The 25,500-nt window shown below is 41.6% G+C and overlaps 3 protein-coding genes, 1 long non-coding RNA gene and 1 pseudogene across 5 annotated transcripts; 3 read left to right on the top strand and 2 right to left on the bottom strand.

The window, feature by feature from the left end:
- The first annotated feature begins 3,804 nt into the window (after positions 1-3,804).
- LOC135625993 (uncharacterized) lies at positions 3,805-4,343 on the top strand. The gene is made up of 3 exons (XR_010492229.1): positions 3,805-3,915; positions 3,989-4,056; positions 4,155-4,343. It is a non-coding gene; the product is annotated as an uncharacterized LOC135625993 (long non-coding RNA).
- An 847-nt stretch (positions 4,344-5,190) lies between these two features.
- On the top strand, positions 5,191-7,869 carry LOC135625866 (rust resistance kinase Lr10-like). The gene is made up of 3 exons (XM_065130980.1): positions 5,191-6,198; positions 6,286-6,473; positions 6,568-7,869. The coding sequence occupies exons 1-3, from the start codon at positions 5,504-5,506 to the stop codon at positions 7,689-7,691; spliced, it is 2,007 nt and encodes a 668-aa protein (XP_064987052.1). The 5' UTR covers positions 5,191-5,503; the 3' UTR covers positions 7,692-7,869.
- Positions 7,870-11,633: 3,764 nt separating this feature from the next.
- LOC103968746 (rust resistance kinase Lr10-like) lies at positions 11,634-12,852 on the top strand (annotated as a pseudogene).
- A 696-nt stretch (positions 12,853-13,548) lies between these two features.
- Positions 13,549-14,418, bottom strand: LOC135625104 (E3 ubiquitin-protein ligase RHA2A-like). The gene has a single exon (XM_065129445.1). The coding sequence runs from the start codon at positions 14,227-14,229 to the stop codon at positions 13,729-13,731; it is 501 nt and encodes a 166-aa protein (XP_064985517.1). The 5' UTR covers positions 14,230-14,418; the 3' UTR covers positions 13,549-13,728.
- A 3,452-nt stretch (positions 14,419-17,870) lies between these two features.
- LOC135625974 (auxin-induced protein 5NG4-like) lies at positions 17,871-20,066 on the bottom strand. 2 transcript variants are annotated; one of them, XM_065131149.1, is made up of 7 exons: positions 19,849-20,066; positions 19,643-19,707; positions 19,400-19,516; positions 19,077-19,311; positions 18,823-18,981; positions 18,546-18,697; positions 17,871-18,439 (listed from the first exon to the last, which is right to left on the bottom strand). In XM_065131149.1, the coding sequence occupies exons 1-7, from the start codon at positions 19,987-19,989 to the stop codon at positions 18,271-18,273; spliced, it is 1,038 nt and encodes a 345-aa protein (XP_064987221.1). In that variant the 5' UTR covers positions 19,990-20,066; the 3' UTR covers positions 17,871-18,270. The 2 variants fall into 2 exon arrangements, with proteins under 2 accessions (XP_064987221.1, XP_064987220.1); XM_065131148.1 differs by having other exon boundaries at positions 19,643-19,705; positions 19,796-20,064.
- Between the last annotated feature and the right edge of the window lie 5,434 nt (positions 20,067-25,500).

The following is a 25,500-nucleotide window of genomic DNA, read 5'->3' as shown; positions in this document are numbered from 1 at the left end:
AACATTTTGTGCGAGTCGCTCAGACATGGAGCTTGTTTCCACTTTACCAAGCCTATGACGCCCGCGGTCATCGAGGTCATGCGGCGGAAGGCAATGCGCGATGTGAGCCGACCTGGTTCTGCAGAAGGAAAAGGTGTTTCCGCCAGTAAAAGGAATCTTGGTTTGACTTTCTACGGTGTGGTCGGTCCGAGAAGATCGATCCAAATGGCCGACGAGCTCTGCTATATCGAAATATCGAGCGGGGATGAGTCAGGGAAGGGCAGAACCACTGCTGGCAGAGTACAAGGCAGTTGTTCTAAGAAGCAGAGGATGGGCCGCTTGCTCTGGGACTCCGATCTCCACCAGAGGTTCTTGACATCCGTCGAGCTGTTGGGGAAACGTAAGCTTTCTTGTCGCTGAACAAACAATGGATGACATGATTCATATCAGCTCGACGTTTCTTCCATTGTGTCCTCTGATGCTTCTTGATCTGCTTGCAGATGCTGTCCCGAGAAAGATACTCGAACTGATGAACGTTGATGGACTGACCGTGAAGCAAGTTTCCAGCCACCTTCAGGTACGATCATTGCATATATTCGTGTTCATCGGATCGACGATTAAATGACACTGCAGTGCTCGCGAATGCAGAAACATCGGAGACGCCAAGAGAAGGCAAAGAAGAGGTCGAGTCTGCCGCGTGAGCTAATGCCCAAGCCATGGCAGCTGCAAAGCCAATCGACATTTCCGAAGAGGCAAGGCAAGATGAAGTCTTTTCTACCCTCACGCAAGCTGCCTTTGCGGCCTCTGTTACCCAAGCTTCCGTCAGCTATCAAGACCCAGCATCCTTCGGTGCTTTTGGCTCAGATGGAGGCGAGGATACCCCAACCACCCCAGCATCGTCCCATGACGACAGGAGGAAACAAGCACTTGGCTCTCAACCCTATCCAAACGAATCAAGCACGGCGAGGGGGGCACCAAAAGATCATGCAGTGTCTCAGCCTGCAACGCATGTTACCTAACGACACTTGCATGGGAACTCAGTTTCCGAGTTTTGCCAGCCGGGTAATAATCGACTGGAGCTCATCGTCGACCCACCAGATTCCGGAGAACGTCGTCCATTCCTCAGGCAGCAACGATTCGACGAAGGTTCTTGCCCCAGGTGTCAATCTTGAGCCGTCCGGATCGGATCGGGGCTCATCGACAGGTAATTAGTGATCAATTCAGAATCGTATATCATGGCGAGTGAAATCACTGATTACGTTTTCGATCACGAAGATCTTCCTGCCGTCGCTGGACTACGACATGATAAGTTGCAAGACTACTTCGATAATAGCTTAGTTATCGAGAGAGCTCTGCGTAAGGCCTTCGACGTCTCAAGCGATGAAGAAGACTCGTCGCCGCCTGATGCTTATATGAGCCTTGCAGAATTGGTTGGCTTGGACCGAGCGAGAGGTGTTGTAGAAAAGGATGTTACCAAAGACAATTCGTGTGTGGAGGAGGGTATGCTTGACGAGAGGAGCAGAAGTCCAGTGCAGGACTTCTCTGCCGCTCCTGATCGGTTCTCTCAGCGAAGACATGAACCGGAAAGCTGCAGCACGATGCAAGAAGCTGTAAACAAAGCCGAGAGCATAGAAAGTGAGAATTCCGGCAGCTTCGACATCCAAAAATTCAATGTGGATGAAGACCTCACGGCGGAAATCTTTGAGGAAATAAACAAAGCTAAAAGGTAGAGCATCACGGTGACTTCCTAGAGTTGATCTTTTAAGAAACAAGCTCGTAAATGCAATCAGATCGTCATCGACTTCTCTAAATGCAATCAAAACTGTATTTTGATTCCATCATGGTTCTACTCGGTTGATGTGAGAATAAACGAATCCAAAACCTGTTAATCCCACGATAAATGTCATCTGATAAATCATTATTTGTCCTCATCGGCGAGGACAATGAGCACTCTCAATTAGCAGAGTACCCAAAGAGACGCTTAGGCAAAGATAATACTCGACTCACACCACTAACTTCAGCATTTCCGTGAAGTTTCTGCTTCTTAATATAGCTCTAGAAAGTCTTTCCGTTGAGCCTTTGGAGAGAGTTGCAAGGAGACTCAGTGAAGCTGAGCCTTTCCTCACCAATTTTTAGCTCTATGAAGTATCTATGACGGCTGAAAGAATGTTTTCCTTCCAAAATTATGTAAAGAAGATCTAAGGAAGACCACAATACGTGACTTTTCGTGCTCTGTAACGTAGGGTAAAAGTAAAAGGTGTCACCTTTCCCAGTTATCGTTTGATCGTATGTGGGAAATCTCTGCTTGGACGTTATAATTTACATATCTTCTATAAATCCTTCGGGCGATCCACGAACATTCTCCAGACTGTTCATATCGTTCGAAGAAGGCGATGGTGCAATTCTCAGCTCTTCTTCATCGTCTTCTCCGTTGCGCCTTCTTCCACTTCTGCGGTATTCAGTTTGCATGATTCAACAGAGAGCAGAAAAGAGAGTCTGATGTACCCTTATGTATCGATTTTTTCTACTGGAACTTTTTGTAGCTAAATGTACAATTCTTTGCTGTATGTTGACCTACATTTCCACTGTGATGCACTTCTAAAAGATGGCAGGTTGCAGCTGATCAGAGAAGGCAGAAGAATTTAAAGGTTAATTTGATGGGAAATCAATGATCAATATCCTCAATCTTGCAATTAATTTCCCTTTTTCTTCAAGCATTTACTGATATTATCTCTCAATTCTTCGCAAGCAACTCGATTACGGTGCCCATTTCACTAACATCGCACCTTGCCTTTTGGCTTTCTTGTAGGATCATGAATAGATCCAGAGGATTGGTTCTTGCTTCTATGACAGATTATGCATTGGATGTGGGTTCATTTATAATCGATGTTGTCAATTTCTGATGGAGCCCTTAAGAAGGTATTGTTTGAAGCTTTAGCTATTCTATATATATGTATGTTCCCATAACAGGGTAGGAAATGCTTAGAAATTTTTGTTCTTCGGAATAACATCATGAGATCATGAACACAAGAAATTGGCAAAATAAACTCAATGTGCAGAAATCATTTATTCAGAGATCTTTCCCTCTTTCTTGCCCTGGAGGTTTCCGCTGGTAACACACACACACACACTCTCTCTCTCTCTAGCTCGGTCAACAGAGGTGACAACAAACGTGAGCACTTCCTGGCTGGCAGTGTGCATTGAAGGAAGTTTTCAGCAGGGAACGTGAGAAACATGAGCTCAAACGACAAATGTGTAAGCTTTACTTGTGGTCTGTTTGGATGCTTCTTCTGCCCGGACTGCAGTGAGGCAGCTCTCTCTCCATTAGGGCTACAGAAGAGCATGGGAAGTTTCAGACCCTGACCTTGTCATCATCTCCAACCACCCTGTTTTCCTCTGCCATCCTTCTGCTCTGCTTTCATCTGACCCTCCACCGTTTCTCTCTCTTCCTCTTTCTCCTTCTCCTCCCCTATTTATGTGGTCTCATGCTGCTGAAGTAGCACATCCAAGCAAACCCATCGTGTGCTGCCTTTGGAGTTCCGCCACCCTTTTGCCTCTTCCTCTCATTTGTCGATTGGTGTGGAACAGATGGCCCATTACAGAGAGTTCATCCACCCTACTTCGCAGTCGGAGCAATTCCCGGCAACATCAGCTGCTGATCCTCCCACCTATGACTTCCTTCAACTGCCTCAAAATCCACTGGCTCAATTCCATGACATGCATGAGGTAGAAGATTCACAAAATTTCCTTTCCGAGGAATTAAACTTCTTATCTACGACATTGCAAGCCTGGTGAAGGAGGTGTTGACTTTGTTTGGCTTTCTACAGGTGGTTGGACAAACACAGCCATTGCATCCTTCTAATTTCATGGAGCTCCAAAAGTGGCATTTACAACAATTTTGGCAGCAACAAATGCTTGAATTGGGAAACCTTGCAGGTGAGTTGATACCGTCAAAAGACTTCTTCCATGGGGGCGTGGAATGAGATTATGATTCTTCTTTTCCTTACAGATTACAAGCAGCATCAACTGCCACTTGCAAGGATCAAACGTATAATGAAATTGGATGGGGCGGCAAAGGTCTCGAATGATGATGCTCTTACAAGTCTTCTAATCATCCAGTTTTCAGTTTTTTGTGTGTGTGTGATTTAATGCTATATAACAAAATCTTTCAACAGATGGTTAGCTCGGACACGCCGATCATATTTGCAAAAGCATGCGAGCTCTTCATCTTGGAGCTCACGGTACGCTCATGGCTCCATGCCGAGCAGTGCAAGAGGCTCACCATCCGAAGAACCGATGTAGCAGGGGCCATCTGCCATGCAGACATGCTTAATTTCTTGGTCGACATGCTTCGCCCAGATGAGTTCCAGGTATTGCGATGTTTTAGCTCCAACTTGGGAGTCCTCTTTGGTTTCTGAACAACACAAGGAAGAATTCTTCCATTGGTAGGGTGAGAAAAGAACAAAGAACAGAACATAGTTTGTAGGAAAAATGAGGAGAAGAGAATTTTAAGACAAATAAGTTACCAGCATACCATCCTTTTAGCATCAAATTAAATGCTAATGGTGCCTTAGAAGTTTGACTTTTGTCTTGCAAAGGTCTTCATCAGGCAACCACAAATGCTGCAGCAGCATATGATGCCCCGGCAACAATCTTACCCTAACCACATCTTAAGTGAGCCACCTCCACCATTGGTAAGCTGTAAGAACTTGCATTCTCCAATAATAGAGCAACGTATATATAAGATCTTCATTCTGATTTCAAAGCAGGGCCTTAAATCTCCTAAACACTTTAACCAGGAAGAATCAAGGATTTGATTGCTGCTGTTAACCTATGCGTCTCTGTTTATTGTTTTCTCTTTTGCAGTGAGGAATTTGGACCGGCACCTAAACTGCTGGGAGCAGAATTGCGATGCCTCAAGAGACCGCTCAAGGACTGTTCTCATGGAGGGTAAAACGCCATGTAACGTGCATTCATGCCTAGTAAAGAGCTGATGCATTGATATTTATGTAAGAGACTCTTTTCTCTGCGTTCACCATTCTGGTTTCGCATGAACTTTATATACTGAAGTCGATCAACCTCCTGAATCCCTTCATATGCAGTAAAGAAATTTAGAACAATCTCCAAGAACATATGTATTTATCTATTGAAGGTGATCAGATCATATCACCGTGGTCTTATCCACGATGAATTTGTTGATAGAATCTATCATTCGTCCGTGGTGCCGATGCAACCTGGAATCCTTTTCTCAAGTCAAGCTTGATCGAGATAACACAATAAATACAACAAAGCAACTGTGTGTATTTTTCGACGCTTGACGACGAAATAATTTAATTGCTGTTTTCGCAGAAGAAGAAGAAAGTTGCATTCAGCGTTTACTAATGCATCATCTTAGGCGTGGCACCAATTGGGCCTTTAATTCACGTTATAGATAAACTGCTTTCTCTTACATTATGGGCGTCTTCCCTCAACCCCCAATCTGCAGAGAACCACCACCATCTCTTCTTCGTTACAAAGGAAGAGGATGAAAAGCTCAACCCCAGTATCCTTTTCTATTACTACCGTTTCTCCTCTCCTCCTCCTCTTGCTCCTCCTCACCACCGCCGAACTCTGTAGCTCCCAGCGCAATAAAAGCTGCCCTCGTTCTTCTTGCGGCGACCTCAGCATTCGCTCTCCGTTCCGTCTAAGGGGCGATCCGCCTGACTGCGGTGAACCGCAGTTGGAACTTGTGTGTGAAGGAAAAGATGCGGTGCTCTATCGCGACTCCGACAAGTACTACGTCACCGAGATCTCATATAAGAGACGGCTATGTCGGCTCCTCTATGCTGGTTTCGTGACAGGCACTTGCCGTCTCCCACCCCGTGTCCCTTTTAGAGTTATGGATTTCCGTACCTTCCTTTCACCGTTCATTTTTGAGCCAATTGGGGTATCAACTACAAACTGGGCCAGTTTTATGAACTGCACGCAGGAAATCCACAGCCCGGAGTATGTGGCCGTGCCTTGCCTTAGCGGGAACAACTCCACTACATATGTCGTGGTTGAGTCCGATGCATATGAGATACGCTACCTTAAGAATTCTTGTAGCTGCATCACCTATCTTCTGGTTGAAGGATTCTTGAGTACAGGCATGGATATCTTTGAGCTCCTACGGAAAGGATTCCTGGTTGAATGGTCGACGAACGAGAGCATCGTCGACCAGTGTTGGACAAGCGCGACATCGTGAGAAGATCTTTAACCTTTTTGATCTGCTCGGCTTCCTTATGTGTCCTGTTGGCTTTATTTGCTTACGAATTATTGTTCATACAGGTTATATACGAATTTTGTTATACATGGAACCGACGCTATTTACATTAAGTTTCTAGAATCCATTTCTTTTGAGATGGACTTTCTAGGTTGCATCTTCGTCGAGGAGAGTGATCGCAACCGCAGCCACACTATCTTCAGTATCGCACTGGTCTTGATCATTTTATTCGACGTAGCTCTCTGTTTACTAGGTAGAAGTCTATTGGTTCTACATTAATTGGTAGATCATCTATTCAAGTACATATAGACTCTGATCTTCCACCCGTCACCTATGACTGTATGCAGTGAGCAGAATAATATTTGCTACTTCATCTGTTGCTGTATTCCTGGCGTACAACGCTTGGAAAATGAGAGCACCCGTCGACTCAGTAGAGAAGTTTCTGCGGAACCAGCAAACTCTGTCGCCCACACGGTATGCTTATAGCGACATCATCGCCATGACAAGCCACTTCAGAGAAAAGATAGGCCAAGGCGGCTTCGGTTCCGTCTTCAAAGGGCATCTCCTCGGCCGGTACCCGGTCGCTGTTAAGATGCTGGGCGGCTCCAAGTTCGACGGAGAGGAGTTCATCAACGAGGTCTCCACCATCGGTAGGATTCACCACTTGAACGTGGTGCGGCTTCTCGGCTTTTGCTCCGAGGGATCCAAGAGAGCGCTGGTGTACGAGTACATGCCCGGCGGCTCACTCGACAAGCACATCTTCTCTGCAAGCAGCAGCAACCATCGCCGGTTCACCATGGAGAAGCTCCGTGACATAGCCCTGGGTGTGGCCAGGGGCATCGACTACCTTCACCATGGGTGCGACATGCAGATCGTGCACTTCGACATCAAGCCCCACAACATCCTCCTCGATCACGCTTTCACTCCCAAGATCTCGGATTTTGGATTGGCAAAGCTGTATCCGAAGGACTACAGCCTGATATCCATCAGCGCCGCGAGAGGCACGATAGGATACATAGCGCCTGAACTGATATCTAGGAGCTTCGGGGTCATATCTCACAAGTCAGATGTTTACAGCTTCGGCATGCTGCTCATGGAGATGGCTGGAGGAAGGAGAAACGTGAATCCAAAGGCGGACAAGTCCAGCCAGATCTACTATCCTTCATGGATCTACGACCAGCTCGCCGGAGAGGAATGGCCAAGAGAGCCAAGATTGGATTGGATTACGGAGATCGATGCGATGGAGAGAAAGCTGTGCATGGTTGGGCTCTGGTGCATTCAGATGAAGTCATGCGATCGCCCCTCCATGAGCCGCGTGATGGAGATGCTGGAAGGCGACGTGAATGACTTGCGCATGCCTCCCAAGCCCTTCTTCTCCTCCCCACAGCCAAGCTTGGGAAGACAGTCCTCCTGCATGCCTTCATGTTCTGCAGGACTAGAAATCATTTCAGAGCATGACGACCTTCCCTGAACCTGACACAAGTAAATGCGGTTTACCTGCATTGTCCAAGCTAGTTTCAGTATTCAAATTGCTGGTGTGAGCAGGCCACTGTACTGTCGATTTCCACAACATCAATAAGCAACACAAGTCTAAATCTCGTGTTAATGTAGATTTAAATTCAGGAGTTAATGCTACGTGTTTTATGCCATGTCCTATACATATATTTAGGGAAAGAACAATGGATTCGCACAAGTCGCCGCCGAGCCACCGAACATGATTCTGGGCGTTTTGATTTGCCAATGCCCCCAAAGCCTCCAAGTCAATGGCGGTCAATCTAATGATACCACTCAAATAAGTTAGCTTTCTCGAGGCTTCCAAGTCATCGGCAGTCAATATAATGAAACCAGTCAAATAAGTGGACTTTCGAAAGACTTGACGTCTCGAACACGAAACCTAAGCTTTCAGACATGTCGGGCAAAAAATAAAATAAAAAGACAAGATAACCACTTGGTATCTTTCCAAGGCTTGACGATGATGGATATGATTAGAAACATATTTAAAATGCATATTGAGAGTTAAATACATATTTAAAATATAAATTAATATTTAATATTTTTTAAATCATATTTGACTTGGATACTAAATAAATGTTCAAATGTTGATGCTACTAAGGGGGTAGCATTAGTATTTCAATATTTATAGAATACTAATATCATTTTTTTAAATTTTAAAGATAGCTTGTGACTTTATCTAAAATTATAAGATTATCAAAATAATTTAATAAAAATTAATATGAAAGTAATTTTTTGTTTATTTATTTTTAATATTATTTTTATATTTATTTATATGTTTATATTTATTTATTTATTATATTTTTCGGCCATATGAAAATTTTTTATAAGATCGGATACTTTCATTTATTTATTTTATTTCTTAACTTTATATTTAAATATATATTTTTTTTATTTTTTTCGTAAATACTAAAAATAATAAATGTAAAATTTTATCATAAAATATTTAATAAATTTTTAAAATATAATTTTACCAAACAAAACTTACGCCAATACACATTTAAAATATAGTTTTCATCTATTATTTATCAAGCACTTAAAGGTATTATACAACTATGTATTCACTCAATTTTTTTCAATTATATATTTAAAGTATAAAAATATTTACGAACACAAGTGAAGTAATTTGATTTCTCTTTAGACAGAACAACTAATAATAATAATATGGTGACTCAAATGTTGACTCGAATAAGTGCTCATCAAACTTGTGAGGATAGTGGATCATGTTGTCGAAAGAAGCGAAGTTTGAGGAAATAACAAAAATAAAGGAAAATATATAGATCGAGTGACACCCAAAATAGAAGGCAGACATCGTCCCTAAGATTGTTTTACTTCATATCTGTCTTTTCGCCCGTAAACAGACTTTATTAGAGATCCTTGGCATACGAGTTAGCCAAACACAACTTCTATATACTCATTATATTTCATATTTGCAGTCGGATAACTATGTGGGATTTTTTCATTAATTCAATTTTTTTCTGAATTTTATCTTAATTTCCTGATAAAAAAAACCAATCTTTAATAAAATCTGCCACTAATCTTTTTTTTTTATTCTTCTTTTCCACTCTTCTTCTTCTCTATTTATTTTCTTTTCTTTTTCCACTTCTCGTGCCTTATTTCTTCTTATGCTTTATTTTGGTTTATTCCTGCCAAGAGAATTCTTGTTTTCTGTCCAGTTTCTTTCTCTTCCTTCACACTCGCTACAATTTACGAGGACGTTCTCTCTCTCTCTCTCTCTCCTCATAAACTGATTGTACGTTGCCAAACTTATAATTTTTTGTGTTAGATATTTATATAATTTTTTAAAAACAACTTTTTCATTTATTCGCTATACCAAAGTATAATTAAGGATAAAACTAGATGATGAAAAAAATCAAGATTTATATTCTCTATAATCCTATACATTTCAAAAATTCATAGGTGTTGAACTAGTTTGGATTATCTAGTTGGATGTTGATGAAGAGATAACTAGGGTCACTCTTTCGTATTTACTCTAAGGTAATTTCAATTGATATTATGGTTCTCCAATTCTATTCGAGTTAGGCACTTATAAAATTGCATGGTGAGCACTCTTTACAGTGTCCTTTGATATCTAAGTAAAAACGAGGTTCGAAAGATTCAACTTTTATTTTAAGAGAAAAAGGTTTGTATTTCGGAATGCATAAAGAATCTCTTTTATAGTGAAGCTCTAAATATCATTACTTTCATAGTATATTGATTATGGAGAATGTGGTATATTTTTTTTATACATAACTACCATGGTGGCGCATGAGTGCGATAACATTCGACCCACTGAATCCTATTGATGCGTGAGCTATACAATATTGAGGTATCAATTATATGATGATAAGATGTCGAGTACTTAGCGATGACGTATCCTTCATGTGATACTTAATTTCAATCATGGTTGAATATATAATGTTCGATCCACTTAATCTCGTGTTGAGGAGTTGATCACGTGATGATAAAATATTGTCTATACGATGTTGAGATGTCGATCGTGACGATGAGATATCAATAATATGATACTGAGATATCAAACACATGATAATAATGATGTGACATTCACGGGATAGTAAAGTATCGATCATAGGATGTTAAAATATCAATCACACGATGCTAATATATCAATTACATGTTTATTCTTATGTCAACCAAAGAATTAAAAAACCTAAAATATACCATATGACGGTTTGGTAGGATAGCCGGTAATGATACTGATAGCAATTCATGCGTCGACCATCAGGTCCAATTAAGGACCTGACTATTATACGCATTTCATTTTTTGAGTGTCGTCGCTCCACTTAGAGCAAACCAAATCCACGGAGAACCATCTTCTTTGTTCCAAAGGAAGACCACGAACAGCTCTGCTTCTTCTATTGCTGCTTCTCCTTGTCGTCTCCTCTTTCTGCTCCTCACCGCTGCCGAACCCTCTAGCCCTCATCGCCATAAAGGTTGCCGTCGGTCCTCGTGCGGCCACCTCCATGGCATTCGCCTGAATGCGGTGAACCGTAGTTGGAACTCGTGTGTGAAGGAAAAGATACGGTGCTGTATCACTCGCCGACAAGTACTACATCACCGAGATCTCATACAAGAGTTCGCAATTCCGTCTCGTCTATGCTGGGTTCGTGACAGGCACTTGCCGTCTCCCAACCCGAGTCCTTTTTCTCTATGTAAATTACCGGAATAGCAGTATCTTCCTCTGTCCGGTCATTCATCACGAGACGAGTGAGGCCCAATCTGCAAACTGGTCCAGTTTTCTGAACTGCACGCAGGAAATCCAAAGCCCAGAGAATGTGGCCGTGCCTTGCCATTGCGGGAACAACTCCACTACATATGTCGTGGTTGAGTCCGATGCATATGAGATACGCTACCTTAAGAATTAATGTAGCTGCATCACCCTATCTTCCGGTTCAAGGATTCTTGAGTACAAGCATGGATATCTTTGAGCTCCTGCGGGAAGGATTCCTGGTTGACTGGCCATTTATAATCTCGAACGAGAGCATCGTCGAGCAGTGTTGGACAATCATGACATCGTGAGAATATCTTTAACCTTTTTTATCTGCTCGGCTTCCTCATGTGTCCTGTTGACTTTCCTCACGCAATATTGTTCATACAGGTCATACACGGATGATGATGATATACATGGCATCAACCCAATTTACATTTAAGATTCTAAATTCCATATTTTTTGCGATGAATTTTCTAAATTGCATCTTCTGCGAGGCGAGGGATCGCGACCACAGCCACACTATCTTCAGTATAGCACTGGTCTTGATCATTTCATTAGACGTAGCTCTTTGTTTACTAGGTAGGATTCTATTGGTTCTACATTAATTGGTAGATCATAGACTCTGATCGTCTACCAATCACCTGTTGGTGTATTCACAACGCTTGGAAAATGAGAGCACCCGTCGAGTCGGCAGAGAAGTTTCTGCGGAACGAGCAATCTCTGTCGCCGACACGGTAATGCTTATAGCGACATCATCGCCATGACAAGCCACTTCAGAGAAAAGATAGGCCAAGGCGGCTTCGGTTCCGTCTTCGAGGGGCATATCCTCGGCCGGTACCCGGTCGCTGTTAAGATGCTGGGCGGCTCCAAGGTCGACGGAGAGGAGTTCATCAACGAGGTCACCACCATTGGTAGGATTTACCACTTGAACGTGGTGCGGCTTCTCGGCTATTGCTCCGAGGGATCCAAGAGAGCGCTGGTCTACGAGGACATGCCCGGCGGCTCACTCGATAAGCACATCTTCTCTGCAAGCAGCAGCAACCATCTTCGGTTCACAATGGAGAAGCTCCATGAAATAGCCCTGGGTGTGGCCAGGGGCATCGACTACCTTCACCATGGGTGCGACATGCGGATCGTGCACTTCGACATCAAGCCCCACGACATCCTCCTCGGTCACGCTTTCGCTCCCAAGATCTCGGATTTTGGAATCCGAAGGACTACAGCCTGATATCCATCAGCGCCGCGAGAGGCACGGTAGGATGCTTAGCGCCTGAACTGACATCTAGGAGCTTCGGGGTCATAGCTCACAAGTCAGATGTTTACAGCTTCGGCATGCTGCTGATGGAGATGGCCGGAGGAAGGAGAAACGTGGATCCAAAGGAGGACAGCTCCAGCCAGATCTACTATCCTTCATGGATCTATCTACGACCAGCTCGTCGTAGAGGAACGGCCAAGAGGGCCAACATTGGATGGGAGCATGGAGATCGATTAGATGAAGAGAAAGCTATGCATGGTTGGGCTCTGGTGCATTCAGATGAAGTCATGCGATCGCCCCTCCCTGAGCCGTGTGGCGGAAGGCGACGTGAATGACTTGCGCATGCCTCCCAAGCCTTTCTCCTCCTCCCCACGGCCAAGCCTGTGAAGACAGACAGTCTCCCTGCGTGCCCTCATCTTCTACAGGACTAGAAACCATTCGAGAGCACGACGACGACCTTCCCTTAACTCGATACGCAAATAAACGTGGTTCCCTCAAATGAATCGCGTCTTTGTACTACATTTGCCATTTGGTCAAAATTGTGCCCCGCATCCTTTGACCGAAGAAAATGAACTTTGACATCCCACTTGATCTGTTTGTGACTCGCCCTTCTCTGGTTTTCCTCGGCCAAGTAGTTGGGAACTTTGCGTGTCGAATGGGATCGGTGAAAGCAAGTCCAACAAGTTGTCAGTCCAAAAGCATGTATGTTCTTCACATCTTGGAGCAATCGAGGCTGCAACTCAAGCTGGTTGGGCATGGCAGAAGAATTTAACGCAAAGAAGATTACTAATCGCTTGTAGCTTTACAGGCAAAACAAGTCTTCGGATATCGTTTGGCAAAGACTCAAGGTTGGGCTAATCCGAACCTTGCTAATCTCGTGTGGCATGATCCCTTATCAAGCACTTGAATTAAGCTCGACAAAAGTCTTCTTCATGAGCATGGGTGGCAACCCTAACCTACCCAGTCTCCATGTCCTCTCGACTCTACAACCTAAGAGACTACACAGTGACCTAAGAGGGCACAAAACAAGATTAACAACTGAATCAAAAGTACAAGCAATAAACTGGAATGAGCCATTAATCAGCAATTGACATGTAAAAGAAAAAAATCCATATCTGAGATCTAAATCGAAACTACAGTCATGCAAACAAACACCAAGACAGAATTAATTGGCAAGTAAAAGAAAAAAAATAAAAAAAATTCCATGTATCCTGTTCTATATATCGTTTTCACCCTAAGAACTCCAGTAATTTCTGCTATGGATGATGTCAAGAACTCAAACAGTTCATTTTTGCATGATAGATCTGATCATGGATACGAACCAAAATATGCCAGATTAAATATCTCTTGCAGAAGAGACCCAAAAAATAAGGCCTTATATACACAGGAGAACAAAAAGTGCATTAGAAACCAAAAAAGCAAGAGAAAAAAAGGCCAAACCTTTAAAAAAGGGCAAAGAGAGGGTTTTTATATGATAAGATATTTAACAGCAACAGCGACCACAAATGATCAGTGGTGGGAGAGCCAGGCGACGAGCTCGGCCCCGATCCGGCGGTCCGCAGCGGCGCGAACCTCCGGCGCGGCCAGCTCGGAGCGGCACAGCGGGCAGGTGAGGTTCAGGTGGTGGAACCAGCCTTCGAGGCACTCACCGTGGAAGACATGGCGGCAGGGGAGGCGCCGGACGCGGTCCCCGTCGGCCAGGCCACAGAGGCACACCGCGCACTCCGCCCGCCGGCCCTCCCCTCCCGACGAGCGGGAGGCGAAGGCGAAGGACCGGTTGGAGGCGAGGTGGTCGGCGAGGACGACGAGGCCGGCGAGTCCGGATCCGACGGACGGCTCGGGGTCGGCGTCGGCGTCGGCGTCGGCGTCAGCGGGGGAGGAGGAGAGGGAGAGGGGGAGGAGGCGGAGGAGGAGGGAGCGGAGGTAGGCGATGGAGGCGGCGGCCGCGGCGAGGAGGAGGAGAGGGATGGAGTCGCCGGAGACGTCGTGGAGATGGTTGGAGAGCCCCATTCTACTCCTTATTTCCCTTTAATGAAGCCGTGTATCGAGGATTTATAAGGGAATGCGTGCAGAGAAAGGGTGAGAGAAGAGAGAGATGAAATGGGGGATTAAGAGGAAGGACGGTTGTGGTTGATGTGATGGGTCCCATCACGGGCAAATGGTTCCATCAATGAGAGGCCTCATGTTGTCACGGTTCTACTCCCCCCTACTGTCACGCCTCTGCTTCTTCACCTCCCTCCCTTCCCTTCCCCTTCCCCTTCCTTCCCCCTTCCCCCTTCCCCTTCCCATCTCTAGATTAATCTCCAGAGACGTGTTCGAACGCTGCTGCTGTTCACATCTTTTCAATAACCATGTCCTCTTCGTATCAAATCTCATGCACCATTCTTCTTGGAGTTTCTTCTCCGATCCAGTGTGTACGCAGCTGGGCCATGTAGGGACAAATATTCCAGATTTCACCTCATCTTTATACCTGAGTTGAAGTGGATACGGCCTTCTCGCTTAATCAATCACAGAAAGACTAGTGACAGGATTGTGATGGTAACCCGCTATTACGGATATCGACAATTCCTTCTTCCTGTGAACTTGGAACTGTTCCTCTCTCTCTCTCTCTCTCTCTCTCTCTCTCTCTCTATATATATATATATATATATATATATATATATATATATATATATATATATATATCCTGATATCACAGATAGGATATCACTTATGTTTTCATCATGATGGGATTTCAAAAACAAAAAACCACATATGTTTTTATTTTTGGTCGGTCAAAAGTCTATCAAACTCTTGCTGGCATCACTGCTGACCTACGACGAGCAATTATTTGGTGCGTCGTAAACATGTATCGTCAATGACAATCTCAAATCATGGGGTCGAGCTAATGTCCGAATCCTAAACAATTGGCGTGGTGTGCGTGTGACAACATAGTCCAAGTTTCCATTCAACAGGTTGCATTTCTTTTATTCTTCCTCTTCTTCTTATTGACACTCAACTGGCAATAGTAAACTCTGGATACATATTGTATACGTACACCGGACGGACGACGGTGCTTCTCGTGTTCTTCTTTATCGGTTCATACGATCGATGAAATGGAGAGGGAATAAAATTATCGAGAGATGAAGACATGAGAATAATCTTTCACATGTCATATCCGCATGCGGCGGTGTCTAATTGGGCATCGATAAGATCGGTAGGCATTACATTTGGACCTCAATAGCCGATACATGTCTTTTTTCTTGTGAGATCTTCAAATCTACCGATAGCTCTTAATATAAGTTCGTGGCACACATGTTTATCCTCAGTCACATCTCTTCAAATCTACCTGCTCTTGATAAAAGGCCAACGACCACCACAACAAAAGATGTCACATCAGCTCCTGCAAATTGCACCACGATGTGACCCAACTCGTACGAAATTGTTTGGACTAATGCTGATGATCGATTCCAACCGCGAATCACTCGGATGCTTAACCTATTCGCCTCCGATGTCTCTGTTACTGCCACGGCAGTGGAAGACTCCATCCACAGAGCAGCTACTTGCAGGATCCCAACATCTTTATCCGGGCACTGTGATTCGAAGTATTCGACCTCATCCACCCACCTCTGGTAGAGCTGCGCACCAGTTGTTTGACTAAATGCCGACGCCGGTGCCTCTTTGGAGCCAAAAAGCAGACGCGGACATGCAACAGCGTATAAAGCTTCTGGTAACAGTGGACGCAGGTGCTTCTTCAGTGTTTTTCTAACGCATCAGATTCACCTGCCAAATGAGGTAGAGTCTTAGTGCGTTTTCCAGCGTGAACCATAGTGGAGGCCCTACTTCCGGATATGCCACGGCCTTACCAGCCTCCGCTGTTCTAGTAGGACGACATGGCCATACGCATGTTTTGTGTGAGATACTTGAATCTCCATTCTCAAGGTTTCCACATGATTGCAAAGTTCTAAGCCTTACTGGCATGAAGGAACAGCAATCAGAGGGTCGAGTGTTGTCCGAGAAGCCTCGAGGGTAATGGAGTTGAAGCAAAAGGAGGTCCAAAGAATTATCCAGTTGCTTCAATCTAGTGAAGCACGTTAGTTTTAATGGTCAACTTCACCTTCGGAGTCGAGAATCTACCCAACCGTTCCACTTCCTGAGGTCAGCCTCATTCTCTACAGTGATATCAGCCTCCAGGAAATGCTTGTAGGCCTCCAGAAAAGGATACGAAACATTATGTATATTTAATGTTTCCTGCGGTCTTCCATCAGTTTCAGAACTATAAATTAGAAACCAGGAAATGGTGGTTACAAAATCCTTTTCTTTAGAGAAAATTTGACGAGCATACCAAAAAGAATATTGATATTATTTTCTAAAAGAGAAGCATCCTGCTTTCAGGTCACAGTGGAAATTGTTGCAGGCATCAAGTTGTAGCAAAATTTAGAAGAAGCTTGATGCATTGATTTCGGAGCTATTCGGATAACATCTCTGTTTCCATGAACCCCTCCATGGCATGGCCCTTCGAAAGGACTTGGTTTCTTCCAGAGACAATGAATGATATCAATTGACTCGTTCAGTGTGGCAGGTTCGAAGCTACGGACAGCAGCCGAAGGAACACTCCAAGCTGTCTTCATTGCTCCTCTTGTGCCCATGCTCATGGCCAGGACTCGACAGTGACGCGTCTTAATTGGATCTGTTCCCCACAGTGCCCGATGTGGGGTCTGTGAAGGTTGGATCTACGATTAAATCCGTGCTCTGTTGCAGCAGTGTCATGCATGATACAACTTTGTGATCCCAGTTCATAGAATGCACACGCGTGGGTGGCAGGCTGAAGAGGCCTCTTGGCAGTTTATGGTGCAAACGACAGGGACAGGACGAAGCTTCATGTGAGGTGGTTCATAAAGATGTGCAAGGGGATTGGAAGACAACACTTCATTTCAGCTCTCCATTGCTATCTTCAATCGTATATGGTGTTCGTTGCTCGATTGACATGAAAGAACTTCAAGGTTTGTGATCCACAATTTATGGTGCGGTTCATCTCTTTGATTGAGAACAATTTAGTCTGAAGTCCCAAGTTTCTTTCAGAACTTTTCGGAACAAGAGTATGCTCTGAAATGTGGCAGTGCCTCTGAGGATTAGTTGATGGAATTTACTTTGTGAACAAAACCAAAATCATGCATCAAGCATGAACATGTGAAATAAAATCTCATCGAGGAATTAGTTCTATAATCATTCTTTTCATGGGAATCGGGTGTTTTTCTCATGGAATTTCTCACTTACGACAGAGTTTGGCAGGAAATCATGCTGAATGTCTAAGTGAATTTGGTAATGAATTGTATTCCAGAATGAGTCCAGATATGGAGGTCTGTGAAAAAGCCATTTAAGTTCAGTGACAAAGTTCTGCTATAAAGGCTACAATTAGCAGCAAAATGTCTTTCATGGACACAGTGCACGGTTTCGGTGCTAAAGATCTGTTCAAGTTTAGGGGTAATTTTTTTTCTTTTCGTGATAATCATACTTATACAGATCTTATTTCTGTCAGTGCTTGAGCTCAATCAGTTGCACTAAGAGTACCCACAATGGTTTTTCTTGCAAACAGATAAATTGTATTCAATGGTTGCCAGATCACAGATCATTACCTGAAATTTCAGATTCCAGCAGCTGACAGTACTGCATGATAAGACACTTAGACTGTGTTATTTGAGGGACAGAAGTATCATTTGCATGTGAGGCACCTACAAGTTACCAGCTTTCTGTCACATACTTCATGCCATGGCCTCTTGACTACAACACTCCAACAGCAGGAGCCAAAAGAGTTCAACATCAATCAAGATGTGAGTCACACCTTCATTTCAAAGTAGTTGGGCATTATCCCCACTGGATCAGAACCCATACTGCCATGTACAAGTTGGACAAGACTGGAAGAGCTTGTGAAGCTTACAGTGCCTATAGGAATCTATGACTTCCCACAAGACTTGAACAGGAAGAACTTGTGAAGCTTACAGTGGCTTTTGGAACCTATGACTGCCCACACCAACTCCATTATACTTTCAGGACACACAGAATGGGCCACTCTCATGGGATGTCAGTGACTGCAGCGTTTTCTTTATGCAAGTTCTCTTGGTCAAGGAGAAGCCTTCTAAGGTCATTATTCTCCAGTGCCTCCTTTGTAGGTTTCTTCTCCTCACTTTTCCCCCAGAGGACAAAGTAGAGGCCAAGCACAATCAGAATGGATCCAATAATCCTGGAAAAGAGCAAGGAAGACAATTATTAGGATGTTAGAAGATTATGCACTACATGGTAGAAATTGTGATTATAAAGTATTCTTCATGAAATTACTGTCACCATACCCTCCTGAGTACAACTGGTCACCAAGTATAACAGCTGCCATGATGGCCACCACCACTGTCTGCACTGGTTGGAAAACAGCAACAAAAAGGGGACCTCCCCTATCAATGCACCAAATCTGGAGAGAGAAAGAGACTCCTGATGCCACAAGACCCTGTAAAGGTTGCAAAATAAGCATCAAACGTAAGACTGCAAATCTGATGATCTTAAGCAGCAGCCCAAACTGTTTGTTTAATCACGAGAGAAGCAAAGAAGCCAGCAGATGTATGGTGGCATTACAGCATAGAGGATCGTAAAGAGCTCCCCTCCGGAGTGGACTTTCCACCTCTCAATGTCCTTCTCTGCGAAGGCTGCTATTATGAGGAATTGGATTAGCCCAAAGAAGCAGGTAATTGTAGTAATTGAGAGCCTGGCAGGGTACTTCTTGAGCAATGGAACCTGTATTCATTCAGCACAAGCAATCACAAGCTATCTTGTTATGATACCATAAACCAACTGATACCCTCATGAAGAGTAGATATTGAAGGGCTAACCTGAAGCACCATCCAACCTGACCATGCAAGGCAATTCCCAAGGATGTATACACAACCCAATGTCCAATTCAGTATTGTGTTCGATGAGGCACCGAGGAATAGTTTGCTATGTTGTTGGTGATTCAGAAGAGGAGGGCCCTTGTAGAGAGTAATGATGGTGGCACCTCCTATACTGGCAACAGTTCCGACCACCTTTGCCACACCATATCTACTGTTGACATTGATTTGCTCAAGCCTGCGGAACGAGGATTAATTAAACAAGAGCACATGAGATGTAATACTGCATGTATGCATATAGACTTGGTTACATTTCCTTCAATTACCTTAGAGCTGCAGCCATGGCAAATGTTATTGCTGGAACTGAGTTCTGGATGGCAGAAGCATAGGTTGGAGACAAATAATATAAACCCAAGAGATAGAATCCTTGGTTAGCAGTTATCCTGGAAGTTAAGAAAAAGAAAAGGAAAAAAGAAAGATTGTAAGCTGAACAGTAACCAAGTGTAGACTTGGAAAGAGGCACCGAAAGCTGGTACAACTCATGTAAACAGGACTTTGTATTTGCTTACCCACATAATGCCAGAAGAAAGAACTGACACAGCAAGGATAAGGTAAGAGGTGGCCTGTCTTTCCTGAAGAAAGAGAAAAACCAGACTTAGACATCAAATGACTAAGTTTCACTGCTCTCAGCAGGAGCATGTAAGCCAAGAGAACTGCCTTACTTCTCTAGAAAATATGCAAAGGGGGCCAACAAAACCAAAGCAATGACATTCCTATAAACTGGGAAGACAAGCTTGCTGATCCCCATGTTGAGTGCGGTTCTGGAAACTATATGGAACCCTGCATAGCTGAATTGGAGTGCAAGAACAGCTACAAGAAGCTTCACTTTCTCGGAACTCTGTGATCCTCCCGCCATCGTCTCTCTTGACAGCGAGTACAGGATGTCACAATGGGGAAATCAAAGTTGGTGCTTGCATCCAGAGGGGACGAGGCTTTATATAGAGCATTGGCCGTCTGCTCAAGTGCAATTTTCTTTAGTAGGCAATGGTTTGATGAACATGGCGTTCTAACAGTTAAAAGTAAGCCTTTGTTCTCTCTCTAGAGTTCTTTGCTGTAGTACCATTATTGAGTAGTGATGTTATTAATGCATTCACTGGATATGTTTGTTCTATATAGTATGATTCTTGAAATTGGTTGGGGAGACAAGCAGAAGTAAAATCATGTTGGCTAGGCTGCTACAAGCATACAATTAGCATGGAGGAGACATCATCATTTCCTTATCAAACAGGTAGGTCATCCTGTTCCTAATAATTTTTTTTCTTTGACATCTCTAGTTAGCGACGCTTACTTTATGTTATTTATAGTCAAATGACCTTAGTTACATTGACCATATGGAACTGATCCATATGATTTGGATAATTTCTTCATCATCTGAAGAGCTTTGTTTTCTCACAACTTGCGGCACTTGCTTTTGCCTTCCAAGTAGTATTTACAGCCATTTGCAGTTGCAGGCAACGTAAGGCTTCATGCAGACTAATGATGAACGAATCATGAGCCACAAGTTTATTAGATTTCAATGAAATAAGTGCATCTATGTTGGTGGCGGCTTTTGTTTTTTGATCTTTCTTCTGTTCACAATTAATGTCTTTCCAGTCCTTCATAAAGATGGATGGGCCATGTGTAGCATCAATATGTTATTTGTGAAACTGATGATGATAGAGTGTGGTTGGTCGGAGACTGGAAGGAATCAAATATCATGTGGTCCTCAATAGATGGTGTTAGACATCTAACTATTCATTTGGACTGGAGATCATAAACATGGTGAAGCACATGAGGAGGACTCATTGCATGTAATAGAATATCTCAGAACTAGACTTTGTTAGTGGAAGCTATGGATTTGGTGAATATACATGCAATGAGGCATTTTGATAGTTCCATTAGGTGTCCCTACTGATGACATTCCCCCTACTGTTAAGAAAACCTAAATGATGGTTGATGAGAGATAATACTCCAAGGGAAGAATCTCTCTGCCTCCTTGCAGATTTATTATTGCTCACATTTCTTGTTTTTTGGCAACTGTTTCTAACTGTTGTTACTGTTTGGTTTATTATGTTTCCTAAGCTATACTGTTTATTTTATGATGTCTGATAAGGTGAAGCTTTGTTTTGTAGAGATGTGGCTTTTTTGTGTTTCAGCTACAGCAAGCACAAAATTCAGTGGCTAGACTCATATGAAAGTAAGCCAAAGAACAGGAAGTCAACAAGAGAAGGGTAGAAGCAGAGAAGCTCAAACTGTCTGGCGAACTCTAGTGCAATGGTGATGGACCTTTTACCATAGAGGGCATCATCTTTCAGACGATTGCGAAGCAATCATAAGCAATGCATTGAATCGAAGTCTTCACAGAGAAATCAAGCAGGCAATCAGAAACTCAGGTCATCATATTCATAAAAGTACTGATCAACTTGAAGATTGTCTGCACTTGGATGACAATGCAATCCTGTGCCTGCTTTGCATGTGTACTACCTGTGTCCAAAAAGGCTAGCAGTGCACCCGCAGAACACCAAGAAGAGGCGGCAGAGGGATCCTTGGAAAGTTGCAGAGGTTCAAGAGCCAGCAACCTCCATGAGCAGAAGCCTGGAGCAACAGCCCCACTTGCTGCATGTGGTCATATGGCAGCAGGTCTGCAGCAGCAAGTTGAGAGCAGCCAGAATCTTTTAAGCCTGTGCAGCGGAGAGAAACAGGTTTCTTTATTACTCTCTGACTTGAACCCATAACACTTGTTCATGGCTCTCGGACAAGGCTGTTCCCAATCATGAGAAGCTCTGTTCCACTTGGCATTGGATATATTTGCCTTTCGAGAACACCAACCTGTTTCTTTTTCCTCTCTTTAAGTGTCGGCACTTATTTTCATCTGAAAATTCACATCAGCAAGTCAAAGCGACAACCAGCAGCACATATCTATAACATTTTCCATGCATTTATTATCAGATGAATGCCAGAAAACAAAAAACAAAAGATGATACATAGATTAAAATATATTATAATTATTAATGTCCTGTTTCTATATTTTTTTATCTTGGAAACATGATATTTGATTTTTATTATATTTATATAATACTCGATTGGAAATAATTTTTTTTCTCTTATGTAATTTTATCTTTTTAATATGTTATTATTTATTATATTTTAATGATTCAATGCTAATGAATAAATATCTTGATTATAATTTTATGATGTCATAATTTAAAATTAAAAAAAATTAATTAGAATTTGAATTGAAAACAACCGATAGGTTAGGTCACACCCCATAGACTAAGTTGAGCCGAAAGGCTAAACTCGCAAGTCAATAGGCTAGACTCAACTCGCAAGTCAACCCGAGCCCCTAGGCTAGCTCAACGCAGCCCAACATGGGCACTCATATGCGGTGCACATGATCAATTAATGTGCTATCGGTTAGCTCGACCAAGAATAATACATGCATAGTTATATGAAGTACACATGACTAGTACATAGATTGGCCTAACTTAGCCTACTGTTTTACGAGCTAGCTCATTTTCTTTTATTTGATTTGAGTTCAAATATTAATTAAATTAAATTAGATTTGATAAACTTAGATCGATTCAATTCTGAATCGATTTAGCTTATTCAAATCTATTTAACCTAAATTGAACCTAATCTGATTCAAATTATACCGGTCTAAGGTGATTGTAGATCAATTAAACAAGGATTAGAGATCAATTTAGTTAGGTTCTAGTTAAATCAAGTTTAATTAGATCGATTGAGTACGATTAAGTCAACCGAGGGATAATTAATATTATTTGATATTAATGATCTTTAAAAAATAAATTGAGATATTTTAATATATTATTTCATCTAAAATATAGATATGATTAGTATGAGATGATTTATTTTTCTAACGATGGTGAGTAGGGTGATTTCCTTCGGGGATTAACGGGCTATTATATGTGGCAACTAGATGGTTCAGCCATCCGCTATTAGGAGAAACATGTATCAACTTTGGTGAGTGTGAGACACTACTTCATCCTTTATTAGGAGTGCAATATAAGTTTATTTTCATCTGTTGTTGGGAGAATATAAACTCATCATATAAGAGAAAATTTTTCTATCCATTTATTGAAAGTGTTTCTTTAGGTATTTGATATATACTAGTGGGAGATTGATTTTTGGATATGTATTTATTTTATAGTTAACATATAGGGTTCCTAACTAATTGTTATTGAAATTTTTTTGTTTGATTTTGATATTCAGAGCAGTCTCTCGGTAGTACTAGATCAAAGTCTAACAGAGAATATACCTTCCTCTACCACTAGATAAATTCAATTCGATTTTATTTTTGAGTGATGAATAAATACATTTTAATAAATATTTATAATTTATGTATATTAATAGAATAATATTTATTTACTTAGCTCTTAATGTACAAAAATTATCGGTGAAAAGATGTTGTAATCCTATAAAAAAATTCCAAGATGTGACAAAAATTGTCCTCAACCCTATCCAAACATCTCCAAAACTATTGATTATAAAATATTTAATACTATTTTTAATTTTTTTGATTTAGGGTTATTATTTGTCATAATATGAGATTTTTGAATCATTGAAAGTAACCTAAGTATAACTCAAGTTTAAATAAAGAAATTATCATCAAACCTATCTAAACTTCTAGGTTGACATGATATTATTATTCTACCACATGTTGTATCCTTTTTTTATTTTTTTTTCAAATTTTAGGGTGTTGAATTATCCAAATAAGGGATGTGTGATGTTTGATTTCAAACATATTAAAACTTCTCTATAATAATAATAACATAATTCTAATATGCTTAGTATTATTTTTCCTAATTTATTTTTATTTTTAGATAATTAAAAAAGAATATTATAGTTTTGGGTGGTACTACCATCTAATATTGAGTGATGGTTGATTGTAGCTCGAGTTACAATGAATATAATTGATCAAAACTTATGTATGATATGATTCTAAGTTGATTAGTATTTATTTTTTAATTTTTTTAATAATTTTAGTGTAATTAGAGAAATTTGACACATGGTAATCCGAATAAAACATATCTTAACAAAAAAATTATCCTAATATCCACTTTGAAAATAATCAAAAATAAAAATACAAGGATTGTAACATTGCAAAATGATAACTTCAAATTTAAAATTTTCATAAGTTTACATTGTCTCGTAACGTTATAATACACTTGTCAAAAATTTGTATATGTATACTTGTATAGATATATTATCCCTATCATAAGTAGCATATAATTATATGACATTCGGAATTAATAATATCAAACTACAAAGTTGTATTTATGTAATACTATATATTTTCTATTATTCTAGTAAAATGATTCATAATGTATTGAAAAATAGATCGATGCAATCAAGCTTCAATGACACTACGAAGGACGTGCTTCAACAATACTATAGATATTTCACTAATACAACATAAGTCATATAGCGATTCAAGTAGATCGTATGAAATAAAATGAGGATATAACGAGGTTGCTAGGCTTCATTGAAGGCGACAATGACCAATAAGAATAAGGACATCAGTGATAGCCACCTCCCGAGACATCAGTGACAATTATGCTAAGTCTCTATTGTCCAATTAGTCACTAATGCTCAATAAATGGTTTTATTGATGGGGACTCTCACAAACACCAATGGCAAGGAGAATATTGATGTTGGTGATCACTCATTACTGAGGCTCATGACCACAATCACGATGATCAATAGGAAGGCGAAGGATGATGACTAAGCTAAAGCTCGATTGTCCCACTGATCGTTGATGCTCAACGTTTAATCGATGACCACGATAATGGTGAATAATAGGAAGGATGACATACTATTAGCGTGAAGGCAACATCCACCTTCTATGCTATTGGCATCGACAACCATGACCTCCCTTCCTCTGACAATAGCTTGTTAGCAAGAAATCAATGACAACAATGTTACCAACAACGTCGTCAGTGGGACTGCCCTTCCTCTCTTGTCCGACAACGCCCACCTTTTGTCGCTTTAAATGGCTATAGCTCGTGCTATCTTTGCTTCATGTTGGTGACAACAACAACAAAGGAGACGACGACGACGAAAACCATGACGTTGTCGATCACCATTGGCAAGAAGGTCGACAACAGTAGCCTTTCACATCGTTGTCGCATTGGTCGAATAGGTTAGTAGGGTGATTTAAGAAAAAAAAAGAAAGCAATTTAAGTCATAATAATAATAAATCAAATACTTCAAATTTTATTAAAATAGTTTGATTCAATAAAATTGATCCGATTGAACCATAAATTTGACTTAATTTAGGTCCATCAAATCGATTCAATCTATAAAAAAAATATAGTCAACCATAGTCAATGGATATATTTTTTTAGTTTTATAGATGATAATATAAAAA

Source organism: Musa acuminata, chromosome BXJ2-10 (genome assembly GCF_036884655.1).
Source record: "Musa acuminata AAA Group cultivar baxijiao chromosome BXJ2-10, Cavendish_Baxijiao_AAA, whole genome shotgun sequence".
NCBI classification, from domain to species: Eukaryota; Viridiplantae; Streptophyta; class Magnoliopsida; order Zingiberales; family Musaceae; genus Musa; species Musa acuminata.
Note: the sequence above shows the minus strand (reverse complement) of the source record. Positions and strands in the feature narration are given on the sequence as shown.

Bases quoted from the DNA above. Each gene is read 5' to 3' on its own strand.
- LOC135625974 (XM_065131148.1), bottom strand. From the start codon at position 19,989: ATGGCGGGAGGATCACAGAGTTCCGAGAAAGTGAAGCTTCTTGTAGCT. The intron at 19,517-19,642 runs GTAAGCAAATAC...CTTAACTTCCAG, and splicing joins TTTCTTCTGGCATTATGTGG to GATAACTGCTAACCAAGGAT. The intron at 18,440-18,545 runs GTATGGTGACAG...GCTCTTTTCCAG, and splicing joins GACCAGTTGTACTCAGGAGG to GATTATTGGATCCATTCTGA.
- LOC135625866 (XM_065130980.1), top strand. From the start codon at position 5,504: ATGAAAAGCTCAACCCCAGTATCCTTTTCTATTACTACCGTTTCTCCT. The intron at 6,199-6,285 runs GTGAGAAGATCT...TTGTTCATACAG, and splicing joins TGTTGGACAAGCGCGACATC to GTTATATACGAATTTTGTTA. The intron at 6,474-6,567 runs GTAGAAGTCTAT...GACTGTATGCAG, and splicing joins CGTAGCTCTCTGTTTACTAG to TGAGCAGAATAATATTTGCT.
- LOC135625104 (XM_065129445.1), bottom strand. From the start codon at position 14,229: ATGGGGCTCTCCAACCATCTCCACGACGTCTCCGGCGACTCCATCCCT.